Source organism: Microtus ochrogaster (genome assembly GCF_000317375.1).
Source record: "Microtus ochrogaster isolate Prairie Vole_2 chromosome 14 unlocalized genomic scaffold, MicOch1.0 chr14_random_2, whole genome shotgun sequence".
Classification (NCBI taxonomy): Eukaryota; Metazoa; Chordata; class Mammalia; order Rodentia; family Cricetidae; genus Microtus; species Microtus ochrogaster.
The window spans coordinates 8546369-8559682 of record NW_004949097.1 but is presented as its reverse complement, the minus strand read 5'-3'; the positions used below and the strand labels follow the sequence as shown (position 1 = coordinate 8559682).

Here is a 13314-nt window from a genome sequence, read left to right as displayed (position 1 = left end):
TATTCTTAGGTTTGGTCTTTTTATTGTGTCCCAGATTTCCTGAATGTTTTGTAATGAGAATTTGTTGGTTTTGCTCTATTCTTTGATCAGTGTGTTTATTTTCTCTGTGGTATCTTCACTGTCTGAAATTCTTTCTTCTATCTCTTGTAATCTGTTGGTAGTACTTGTCTCTGTAGTTCCTGTTCGTTTACCCAGATTTTCCATCTCCATCCTTCCCTCGGTTTGTGTTTTCTTCATTACTTCCATTTCATTCTTCAAGTCTTGAACCACTTCCCTTACCTGTTTGATTGCTTTTTCTTGTTTCTTTTGGTTTTCTTGGGTATCTTTGAGCCATTTATTCATTTCCTCTACCTTTTTGTTTGTGATCTCTAATTGTTTATGGCAGTTTTTCATCTCCTGTTTAAGGTCTTCTATTATTTTCATATAATTCACTTTTGAGTCGATTTCTTCTAATTCTTCTGGAGTAGGGTTTACAATTCTTCTTGTTTTGGGATCCCTGGATTCTGGTGATGTCATGTTGCCTTTCAGGTTGTTGGAGGAATTCTTGCATTGGCGCCTTCCCATCTCTTTCTTCAAATGGAGCCAGGAGAGGCCTGGTGTCTTGGTCCAGGCTTTGCTGTGACTGAGTCTCTGGGTGTATCTCTTCGGTGTAGAAGCAGGAACCGTCCTGTCCAGATGGAACTCCTCAGCACCCAAACATAGTCGCCTGGTATTCCAATGACCTGCGGACAAAAGGGAGAACTTGGGGGCAGGGTGGGAATGAGTAGAACACAGGACACCCTGCCGCAAAAGCTGAAGATGCCCGTGCTCCCTTTCGGGGGTCCTTGAGGCCTGCCCGGTGGGCAGGCACTCACCGCTCTGGGTGGGCAGCCGCAGTGTAGGAGCAGAAAACTGTTCCCAAGCAAAGGACCCAGCAGAAAACTCAGGCTTGGTGGGGGGTTCGCGTGCAAGAAAGACATCCCTGCAGAAGAAGCTGGGGGATGGGGGACTGTGCTCTCTTCCGGGACAATCAGCCCCTGGATAGCGCACACTCACCTGTCCAGATGGAACTCCAGGGCACCTAAGCAGGCCCGCCGGGTAGCCCAATGATTCAGGGACAAAAGGAAAAACGGGGCAGGCTGGGGGAGATCCAGGAGAACACAGGCACCCCCGGCAGCCAAAGCTGAAGGTGCCCAGGCTCCCTTACAGGGGTCCTTCTCAGTGAATCTTTCTTCCCACAAGATTCTAGATTGTATGAAGTTGACAGCCTATCCATCACACCAGATTTTCCTATAAGTATTTTGAGAACATGAAGGGATTTTTCATAATTACTTAAAAATATACATATGTCAAAATACCTATATCTCAAACATATTAAGTCCAGAAACCTTAAGGAATATTTTATCAAATTTACAAAGAAGATATTCTTATAACAGTATAAAAGTTATTCTCAAAAATAGTAAAAGGTAAAACTACCCAATTCATTTCAGGAAGCTTCTACAGTCCTCATGCTTTAACTGGACAAGTTCAGTAAATGGAAAGAATTTAGCTCTAAAGAGATGGCTCAGGGGTTAAGAGTATATATTGCTTGCTCTTGCAGAGGACATGCATTCAGTTTTTATAACCCACATTGGGGAGACTACAACTTCCTGTTACTTCAACTCCCGGGTATCCAGGACTCATGGATACATACAGAGACCCAGACAGTTAAAATTAGTAAAGAGTTATAAAATAAATTGATTATACAAGCAAAATTATGCATGGAAATTAACAAATTGAATCAACTAATATATAAAATGAGTAATATGACTTAGTTTAGATATAGAAGGATTTTAACATCACAAAAATCTTTCAATGTAACACAGCAGATAAATGCAGAGTGGGAAGAAAACCTTGAAAAGTGACTTCGTGTTGTTTCTTACATGTATAATTAAAACTGGAGCAAACAAAATTGAAAAGAATAGTACCCTTAACCCGATAGAGGGCTTTTTTTGGCTCAGTATTTAAGAGACTAGATGACAATGGCAGAATAATGGCCCATTGTGAGGTAAGGGAAGAGGAGGATTGTTGGCACAGTGTAAGGAGGATGGTCATATTGCATGCTGTGTTAGGGACTTCATCCTCAACTAAGCCTACTGAAAAGATTCTCATAGCACACCGAGAGATGTATTTCTATAATGATCCTAAGTCCAGTCATGTTGACAATGGAAACTAGCCATCACCAAACTGAAAAAATACATTCAAAGTTTTATGTTGGAAGTTTTTGACATTTTTGACAGAAAGAATTAACAGCTCAGTGAACTAGAGTATAGAAATTACATGGGCAAAATAATCACCTGATTTTTTTTTGAAGACTAAATGATCTGTGAGAATATACAGAATTAGCTTTCACTGAGTATGTTAAGATTTAATACAGATCAATTGTTTTCAACAGGCGTATTTACCTTGGGTTGCCAGCAGCTCTAAGAGGATCAAGTTTCATTCCAGGAATCTTCATTCTAATACTTATGAGGAAGGTCCAACTCCCTGGGGAAATTGACTTTGCAGAGACTGAACATCCAGAGATGAAGCTCACAGAAAAGAAAGACGAGCACAAGGATGTGCACGGAAGTCCTGAGGTTGAGAACGACAAAGAACTGAAAACAAAGCTGTAATAAGGTTTCCACTGACATGCCCAATTCCATGGAGAGCGTGTGCATCTGGTTCTTTTGAACCTACAGTACCTCATGAGAGCTGTACTATAGGGACTCATCTTATCCTGAAGAACCTCAAAAATTATTTTGCTCATGATGAAAATATTTACTGATAGCATTTTCATAACATTGGGGTAGTACTTAAGATTTTCCCAGGGAAGACTATGGTGACCCCACACTGAATTTTAAAGCTGCCTTCATTTTCAAACGACATTTTCTCTTTTAACTCAATCAAAGCAATTGCGTGTTTCTCACATATCTGCAAATAGTGTTAAAACTTGCCCATTCTTGAGACACTATTCAATTTTATTGAATTTATGCTGCAATGTTGGAGATATTTAGAATTGAAAATTTATATATTGGTTGTGTTACATTGAAATAATTTGTTCAAATGTATCTTTTCTATGTTCAAGATGTATGAGTACCTTTTTTTATCTAGAGTTATAAACTCTCTCTTTTTGTATTCTACAAATGATGCTTCCAAAATTAGACTTCTCATTAATGTGTCATCTGCTGTTTTCACCCCATTATTGCATTACTCATATCATACATTTGATTATTTTGTTTAGAGCACTGAAATATTTAATCATGTTATTTAAAATCATGTAGCAAGGATGCCCAGAATTCTCCCTAGCAATTAAAATATGGTAATGGAACTCTTTTTTAAAAGCAATATTTGAGAAAGCCAATCCTTTGAGACTGTATGGCTTTGGCACAATGCTAACCTAGAATGTGGGAGACCCTGTGTTCAACAATAAGGTAAACTACTGATAATACAATGAAATATAAAATAAAGTAAAAAGCAAGACTGGATGCTGTGTCAGATGTTATCAAAAGATTACTTTCACATATTCAAATATTTCAAATATTCTTTGGCCCAGTGTTTATTTTACTCATGTGTCCTCGGAGCACATAGGAATTAATATTCAAAATTACCTTAGAGTAAAACCTTCAAAGCAGAGCCAGCTGGGTGGCTCAGTGGAAAGTGATGTTTGCCTCAAAGTCTGTCAAGGTGGTTTTGATCCCTGGGACCAAGAGAGAGAACCATCTCTTGCAAGCTATCCTATGCCCTCGTCTCCTGTACTTCCCCACCGGCAAACAGATAAATAAAAGCACGTAGAAAGATTTTAAGTGTGACTATTGCTATAAATCTTGGAATTAATAAAATTCAAAGTACACTTTCAAACCAAAGTCAAATTGTGGTGGTTTGATTGAGAACTGTCCCTTGTAAACTCGGGCATTTGTGCATTTGGTTTGCAGTTGATAACTCTGCTTGGAGCGGAGTAGGGGTTAATCCTTAATGGAAGAAGTGAATCACTGGGCTGGGTATTGAGAGTTAAAAGCCTCCTTTACCACCAGTTTACTCTCCGCTTAGTGCTTAGGTTGAGGATGTGATACACCTCAGCTTCCTGCCCCAGTCACCATGCCTGGTGTTTGCTGGCATGTCTGTTTGCCTTGAGGAACTCCTCTCTGGAATCATAAGCAAAAATAACCTCCTTTTTCTTTCGGTTGCTTTGTGGTGTTTAATCACAGCAGTGAAAAGTAACTGACACAGAAAAAAGTTTATTGGGTGCCTGATAAAGAATGAAGAGTTTTTAAAAAACAGCAAGTCTGTCTGTTGTTTTATAGCTGTGACTTAAGACAGTAGCATGGACATGACTATTTGTTTCTCTCTTTCATTTTTCTTCCTTTGGTAAAGGTTGTCAGTAATATAAAAATGGTATAAATACCTAAAGATGGGGATGTTGAAGAAAAGAAAGGAGTGGAGGGGTCAATATACAATGTTTATTTATGTATAATAAATTGAGAATCTCTACCGTCTAGAGCAGATTAAAGGCAGGTATAACCTCAAAAGCTCTTTTGGGGAGCCAGAATGTTCATGGGAGAGTTACGCTGACAACTTTTTGTTACTTGAACCAAGGACAACCCACTTCCATGAAAGAAGAGCCTGTTTTACTCCAAAGGTCTCAGGTCATGATCACTCGGCCCTGCTGCTTTGGGCCTGGGTCTATGCAATGCATTGGGATGAAACTCATAGGAAGGAAGTTGCTGTCCTCACATTGACTGTGAATCAGAAAGAGAGAGAGAGAGAGAGAGAGAGAGAGAGAGAGAGAGAGAGAGAGAGAGAGAGAGAGAGAGAGAGGAGAGAGGAGAGATTAGAGAGAACACACAGAGAGATTAGAGAGAGAGGAGAAAGAAGAGAAGAGAGAGAAAGAGAGAGGGGGAGAGAAGAGAGAGAGGAGAAGAGGGAGAGAGAGGAGAGAACAGAGAGAGAAGAGAGAGAGAGAGAAGGGTTCAGTGACCTAGTATCTAGTCACCATGTCTTAATGCTTCGATCACCTTTCAACAACTCTTTCCTGAAGACTTTATCACATGGGCCGTTGAGGGAATTGTCCAAACCCAAACAACAGCAAAGAGAAGGTAGGCAACTTAACTGAAGCGCTTTCTGCACTTATCTTCATGCTATGATTTCCTGAATTAGTGACTGTGTCCTATAAAAGGAAAGGATCAGGGGCATGGATGAGATGGCTCAGCAGTCAAGAGCATGTACTGCTCTTGCACAGGATCTGAGTTTGGTTCTCACGACCCTCAACCACCTACGCTCCCAGCTCTGTGGATTCTGATGACTCTGATCTTCCTGTCACTTCTGCTCACATGCTTATACTCAGAGCTTGGGATTCATCCTTTACAAAGAATATAGTCTTTTCCTCTTAAAATTTGGGACTCACCCTTTATGAAGACTGTAGTCTTTCCCTCTAATAGCACAGGTTCGTCCTAGACACTTAGTGGGGAAAGCAATCCAGAAAACATAGGCAATGGAATCCTTGGGGATTTCCTAATGGTGTCTATGAGACCCAGGTAGATAGGTTGTTATTCTGAGCTTTATTCTCATCAGGGTGTGATCAGGGTACAGCAGACAGATGTGTAGAAGAGGAGCAAGGGAAAAGGCAGGGAAACCTGCAGATGAGTAAGTTTCCTGTTTAGTATTCTTATGTATCTAAACCTAATAGAATGTATAATAGTTTCTCACTGATTTAGCTGTAATTTCATTATAATAAAAATTTCAAGAAGTTAAAATTTCAACATTAAACAACACAGAATCTGGAAGAAGTAATGGAAAAGGAAGGGGGAGTCAATCACTGTGTCATGTATGCCATGGTGTGAAATTGAACTTGATATGTTAATATTTTGTGATATGTGTTTGTTAGCATGGTTGAACTCACTACCAAAGGGAGCAAAGAGTTGTTTGCAAGCTCACAAGTGATTATCTTTGGGCCAGTGTGAGGCTCTGAAGGAAGAACAAAGGCCTAGGCATTTGCCTTTCAATTTAATTTCTTTTATGAGTTTTCATTTTATCTCATACACATAAAATATGGTTAAAATAATTTTTCTTCAAGAGCAATGTATGGATAAAAGAAAGATTAATAATAAAAAAGCCCTTTACAGAATAGGAAAGAACTGAGTCCATCATTTATTGATTTTTTTTTATCTAAATGATTGCAAAAGTTGGGTGGCTGAAAATATCCCATTTGTGATGACACAGCATTTTGATTCCTAGAAAAGTTAGTTTGAGTGGAAATGTATCATTTATCACTAGCATCTGGACCAGCACGTTTTTTCAAGATGCATGTAACTTAAAGATTAAGACTTCATATCAGAATATTAAACAATCTTAAAACAACTGTGCACTAAAGGAGGACAATGACCTCAAAATGTAAACGATGTGTAAATATCTTAACCAGAGGTATAAATTATAATTCAATATGATAAATATATCCTAAAATTGTATCAATATACAAAATATTTCAAATAGAGGCAGAAACATGCATACATACAATATGACAAAATAACTTTGAATAGTTGTACTAATATTGTAAATAGAAATAACAATTATAATTTGAACTTGTATCAATATATAAGAAGCTATACCAATGTAAATTGTCCATAAATAATAGCTCATAAGTATTCACTCTATTACTCACTATTATTATTGTTAGTGTGAATAAATTCACACTAATCTACCTATTATCCCATTCAGTTTTTTCTCTTTTTTTTGATCTCTAGGCTTACATAATTTCTACCCCAACCCCCAACTCTTTGTGAGTAATAAACAACACCAAATGGTGTCCCTAACCATGAGGACAAACTTTGTTGAGAGAGGGGACATTGTTTTCTAGAATTGCTTCTTGCTGTCATGGGGGCGATGTTTTTTTCTATGGGAACCTATAAAAGTAAAATGATTGTTTTGGGGGTTTTTCTGTCCCACCCAATCCTTGTGCTGCCTAGTTCCCACAGTTATAAAGTCCCAAAGAAATCACACAGAGGTCTACATTAATCATAAACTGATTGGCCCATTAGCTCAGGATTCTTATTAACTCTTATAACTTATAACATTTGCCCATTATTCTTATCTGTGTTAGCCACATGGCTCAGTACCTTCTTCAGCAGTATAGTCACATCTTGCTCCTTCTGTGGTAGGACAGGAATGCAGAGGAATGGACTTTCCTCTTCCCTGAATTCTCCTGTTCTCATTTCCCTGCCTCTACTTCCTGTCTGGTTGTCCCGCCTATACTTCCTGCCTGGCTACTGGCCAATCAGCATTTATTTAAAACATAATTGACAGAATACAGAATTATCCCACACCAAATGCCAAATGATGGTTAAATTTCAATATTACTCTGTTGCTGTTTTGTATAATTGCAAAATAGTAGATAGATTTATTTTTTTGAAGTTCTTATGTGGAGTTCTGGCCAGAACATTGTAAGAAGGTGCATCATTTTCACAGTTGGTATCCAAAAACTGGTCTCATAGTAGCACAATCAGCATCATGACATCATATCAACCAGGTGGAGTCATTGTTGTGGGACTCCATCTTCTTCCTGGAAGCTTCAAAGATTACTATGGGAAATCTACTGTTAATTGTTGAAAACTTAAACATTATTCATATAGAAATATATTCAATGAAAAATACAATGTAGAAAAATGGGAATGGAGAAAAGTAAAATATTTTTTAAAACCTATCTTCTTTCTGTCCTATACCAGATGGCTCCTGACATGAGACAGAAGTTCTGATTTTTTTTCTTTTAAAAACAAACTTGGATTTAGAGAAGGATAGCCATCGTCCAACTCCAAAGCTGACTCTTATTTTTAAGAAGAGATATATACATGCTCAGATAATCAAATTTTATCATGTAGATGATACAGCATCATAAGTCAGATTTTTCTTTGATTGTTGATTCTTTCTGGGTATCTTTTCCCCTTTAGGCATCTAGATGTCCAAGGTCTTTTTTGGAGATGAATATTTTCCTGCAAAGGCAAGAACAGAATCCTGCCCCAATCTTTATGAGGTTTTCTTACCATCTGTATGGCTGTCAACTCTAGGGATGAGCTGCCATTTTTCTTTCTCAAGGGGTTTTTCCTTTTCCTACTGAATCTTTATTAATTTTGAGGGTATCCATAGTTTTTCTTCTCCTGTGGAAACAAGAGTGAAACACTTTCCTCAATGTAGCACATCTCCTGATTTCCATTGTGAAGTCAACACATCCTTGAAATATACTGGCTGATTTAATTCAGAAGTTTTTCTATTATCAAATATCTCTCTGCTGCCATTGTTCCTTTCTCATTAGGGTTAAAAAAATTCAAGGTTAATAAAGTGTTATGCAATAATTTCTGGGGGCGTTTTCCATCCCTTTCTGTTTGTATAGGTGGGGAGACCAGGCAGGAAGTAGAGGCAGGGTGATGAGAATGGGAGAATTCTGGGAAGAGGAAAGGATTAGTCCGCAGTCATCACCCAGATGCAGAAGATACAAGATGAGAAAAATTCACTGATAAAAGGTACCAAGCCACATGACTAACACAGGCAAGAATTATGGATTAGTGTAAGATATAAGAAGTAGTTAATAAAAAAGCCTGAACTAATAGGCCAACCAGTTTATAATTAACGTATGACTCTATGTGTTTCTTTGGGACTGAATGACTGTGGGATCAGGTGGGACAGAAATCTCTGTAAACATCCTTCATCACCAATGAGCATACTGATGTCAAGAAATGCATTAGCAGACATTTTACAGTTGTCTTGTGAGTATGCACAAGACAAGTAATTATGAAAAAAACACAAAACTGATATGACAGATAGTAGTGTTATAAATTACTCTATTTTTAAAGTTCACTGTATAAAAATGTGAGCACTCACAGACACACTCAGTAGAGGTGCTAAGCAAATCTCTCTGAATGTACTGGAAGAAAAATATCAAGATATTAGCAGACATATTAGGTAATTCTGCTAAATATTCTATCAGGATTCAATTGTTCTGCTTCTTAGAAACTTCATATTGGTTTTATAATTATTTTTAGCCATTAAAATTTCTATTGAAAATTACATTTAGTTCAGAGAACAATGTGTGAGACCATTGAGTTTTAAGATGACACAAGCAACTTTCTGATGATTCCTGCTATTAATCACAACTGGTGTTGTAGAAATGTCTGCACACTGACACAGACCTTTACCCAAGAACACATATTCCAGAGAATAAAAAGAGATGATGATGATACTTCCAATGAGAGATTAAATCACATGAACTTTCAAAGGTAAATATAATTCTTTGTGCTGCCCAAGATGGGTAATATATTCCTGAGAATATATTGCTTAAAACTAATTTAGGCACAAATTTCCATTACATAATTTAAATAAGATTCATAGGTTTGGTCTCAGGAATCTATTAAATAGATGGAGAATTGCAGTTTTTAGTGGTTTTCCTCTGATGGTTGGAATTGTTACTATTCTGTTAGCTGTCTTTACCTTAGATTTCCTCAAACTATTATTTAGTTTTCTTTGTTTACCTTGATGCTTCCAATAAGCCTTCCTTAGAAATCATGATAATATATATGAACAATTTGTACATTGGCAATATTTCAGGTATTACTAATTTACATCCATAAATACTCAGAGTCAAATTGTATGTAATGACTTCTTATAATTCTGTATAGCCATGGCATGGGATGACCTTCAAATAGCAAGTGACTTTTAAACTAATTCTGAAGTTTAACTTCTTAAAATTTTTCATTTGTCTCCGATTTCATAGTTTCAATTTCCAGAAGGAGATGCAGAAGTTTGGATATTTCCTGTATCTTCTGAAGAAGAACAAACAATAAACACAGTACTAAAACTATGCACCAAAATTTCAGCTGACATGAAATTCATTGTTTTCTTCAATCCCTTCCATTTCTTTCAGTACTGGGTTTAAAGAGCAGGAATGTCTATCTGTCTGTCAGTTTTTCTGGCTTTTGCCAGGTTTTACTCTGGGTTTGCCCCTGTAGGTTCTAACGAGTTTCCAGACAAATGTCATCATCCATGCCCAACTTAAGAAGTTATTCCAGTTAATCATCAGTCACTGGCTTTGTTTTTAAGAATGGAGAATTAGGAAAACATTAAGCTTCAAGTACTGCTCATGGCTGCATTGTTCAATTGTAATTTCCCTACACTTTTCAAATAAAGTAGAGATTTTCAGAATACCAACCTTCTGACAGTTGGAGCTTTCACGTGGTTTAGTGCCACAGAAAGGATGAGAAGAGCAGCCGGCAGCTTGGAGATGTGCACTGCTTCTCAAGTTTGCTGTGAAGCAAAAATCACTGAAGCCAAGTTTCCTCCATCAGTTCTGATCAATGCTGCTTTAAATTAGAACCTTCAAAGACATTTTATAGTGTATTTAACAAGGATCCCTTTCTTTTTTTCATTTATTTATTTATTTTTAATTAAAAATTTCCACCTCCTCCCCTCCTCCCATTTCCCTCCCTCTCCCCCATTTCCATCACCCTCCCCCACTCCTCCTCCCTCTCCCTCTCCAGTCCAAAGAGCAGTCAGGGTTCCCTGCCCTGTGGGAAGTCCAAGGTCCTCCCCCCTCCATCCAGGTCTACAAAGGTGAGCATCCAAACAGACTAGGCTCCCATAAAGCCAGTACACGCAGTAGAATCAAAACCCTGTGCCATTGTTCTTGGCTTATCAGTCAGCCCTCCTTGTCAGCCACATTCAGAGAGTTTGACCAACATGCTCCATCAGTCCCAGTCCAGCTGACCATGGTGAGCTCCCATTAGATCAGCCCTGCCGTCTCAGTGGGTGGGCTCACCCCTTGTGGTCCTGACTTCCTTGCTCATGTTCTCCCTCCTTCTGCTCCTCATTTGGACTTTGGGAGCTCAATCCAGTGCTCCAATGTGGGTCTCTGTCTCCAGCTTCATCCATTGCCAGATGAAGGTTCTATGGTGATATGCAAGATATTCATCAGTGTGGCTATAGGATAGAGCCATTTCAGGCCCTCTCTCCTCAGCTTCCCAAGGATCTAGCTGGGGACATCTCCAAGGACACCTGGGAACCCTTCTAGAGTCAAGTCTCTTGCCAACTCTAAAATGGCTCCCTTAATTAAGATATATACTTCACTGCTCCCATATCCACCCTTCCTCCATCCCAACCGTCCCATTCCCCTAAACTCTCCCCATCCTCCCCTTCTCACTTTTTCTCCCCATCTGCCTTTACCCCCACCCCACCCACAATCTCCAAATTTTTGCCTGGCAATCTTGTCTACTTCCAATATCCAGGAGGATAACTATATATTTTTCTTTGGGTTCACCTTCTTATTTAGCTTCTCTAGGATCACGAATTACAGGCTCAATGTCCTTTATTTATGGCTAGAATACACTTATGAGTGAGTACATATCATATTTATCTTTTTGGAACTGGGTTACCTCACTTAGGATAGTGTTTTCTATTTCCATCCATTTGCATGCAAAAGTCAAGATGTCATTGTTTTTTACCCCTGAGTAGTACTCTAATGCATACATATACCACACTTTCTTTTTCTTTTTTTTTTTTTTTTTTTTTTGGTTTTTCAAGACAGGGTTTCTCTGTGGCTTTGGAGCCTGTCCTGGAACTAGCTCTGTAGACCAGGCTGGTCTCGAACTCACAGAGATCCACCTGCCTCTGCCTCCCGAGTGCTGGGATTAAAGGCGTGCGCCACCATCGCCTGGCCATTCCACACTTTCTTTATCCATTTTTCAATTGAGGGGCATCTAGGTTGTTTCCAGGTTTTGGCTACTTCAAATAATGCTGCTATGAACATAGTTGAACAAATGCTTTTGTAGTATGATAGGGCTTCTCTTGGGTATATTCACAAGATAAGGCTGTCCACTTTCTCTATACCTCATAAATATAGTGATTGAAGTTCTAGAAATAGCAGTAAGACAGCATAAGGAGATCAAGGGGATTCGAATCGGAAAGGAAGAAGTCAAACTTTCATTTTTTGGAGATGATATGATAGTGTAAATAAGCAACCCTGATGGAGGAAGGTCATTGGTTAAAAAATAAAGAAACTGCATGGCCCTCATAGGTTAAAACATAGGTGCGAAGAGTAAACAGAACAGAATGCTGGGAGGAAGAGGAAGTGAGCTCAGAGGCCATGCTCCCCTCTCCCTGGCAGAAATGATGAAGCAAGCCGCCAGGTCAGACATGCTGAATCTTTCCCGGTAAGAGTACCTTGTGGTGCTACACAGTTTATTAGAAATGGGCTAGTCCAGGTGAGAGAATTAGCCAGTAAGGGCTAGAGTTAATGGGCCAAGCAGTGTTTAAAAGATTACAGTTTGTGTGTTGTTATTTCGGGGCATAAGCTAGTCAGGCAACCAGGAGCTGGGGCAGCAAGAACACAGCCAGCAGCTCTTACAACACTACCCCAAAACTCTACCAAAGAACTCCTACAGCTGATAAGCACCTTTAGTAATGTGGCAGGATACAAGATCAACTCCAAAAAATCAGTTGCCCTCCTATACACAAAGAACAAAGAAGCAGAGAGGGAAATCAGAGAAATATCACCTTTCACAATAGCCACAAATAGCATAAAGTATCTTGGGGTAACTCTAACCAAGGAAGGGAAAGAACTATTTGAAGAGAGCTTTAAGTCTTTGAAGAAAGAAACTGAAGAGCATACCAGAAAATGGAAGGATCTCCCATGATCTTAGATTGGGAGGATCAACATAGTAAAAATGGCAATTCTACCAAAGGCAATCTATAAATTCAATGCAATCCCCATCCAAATCCCAACAAAATTCTTCACAGACCTTGAGAGAACAATAATCTACTTTATATGGAAAAATGAAAAAACCAGGATAGCCAAAACAATCCTATACAATAAAAGTACTTCCAGCTTGGGTCTGGACACTAGCTCTGTTGGTAGAGTACTTGCCTAGCATGGAGGGAGCCCTGAATTGGAATCCCAGCACAGCAGAAAATCGCTCACCAATACTTAAAATAAAACTAATCAGTAAATCTTAGTTAAAGAAATTCAAAGTTGTCCTCAGCTAATGAGTTTGAAGCTGTTCTATCATTAAAAAATAGATATGACTGATACAGTCATCAGGTGAAATGAAGAGAAATAAATTCCATTTTAAGATTTTAATTTTTAAATGGAACCAAGAAACAAGCAGGTGTGGCCAACTAACAAAGTTGACTTCAAACTAAAATCAATCAGAAAAGATAGAGAGGGACATTTAATACTCATAACAGGAACAATTCATCAGGATGAAGTCTCAATCCTAAATATCTATGCCCCTAATATAAAAGCACCCATGTACGTAAAAGAAACATTACTAAAACTCAAGG

The 13314-nt window shown here is 38.6% G+C and overlaps 1 protein-coding gene across 2 annotated transcripts in view; it reads left to right on the top strand.

Moving 5' to 3' along the window:
• Positions 1-3478, top strand: part of LOC101994812 (solute carrier organic anion transporter family member 1A5) — a 95127-nt gene extending 91649 nt beyond the window's left edge. For both annotated transcript variants that reach the window (XM_013352811.2, XM_005364565.2), the window contains exon 16: positions 2414-3478. In XM_013352811.2, coding sequence (XP_013208265.1) covers positions 2414-2633 — 220 coding nt within the window. In that variant the 3' untranslated portion in view covers positions 2634-3478. The remainder of the gene's footprint in view (positions 1-2413) is intronic.
• The last annotated feature ends 9836 nt before the right edge of the window (positions 3479-13314 follow it).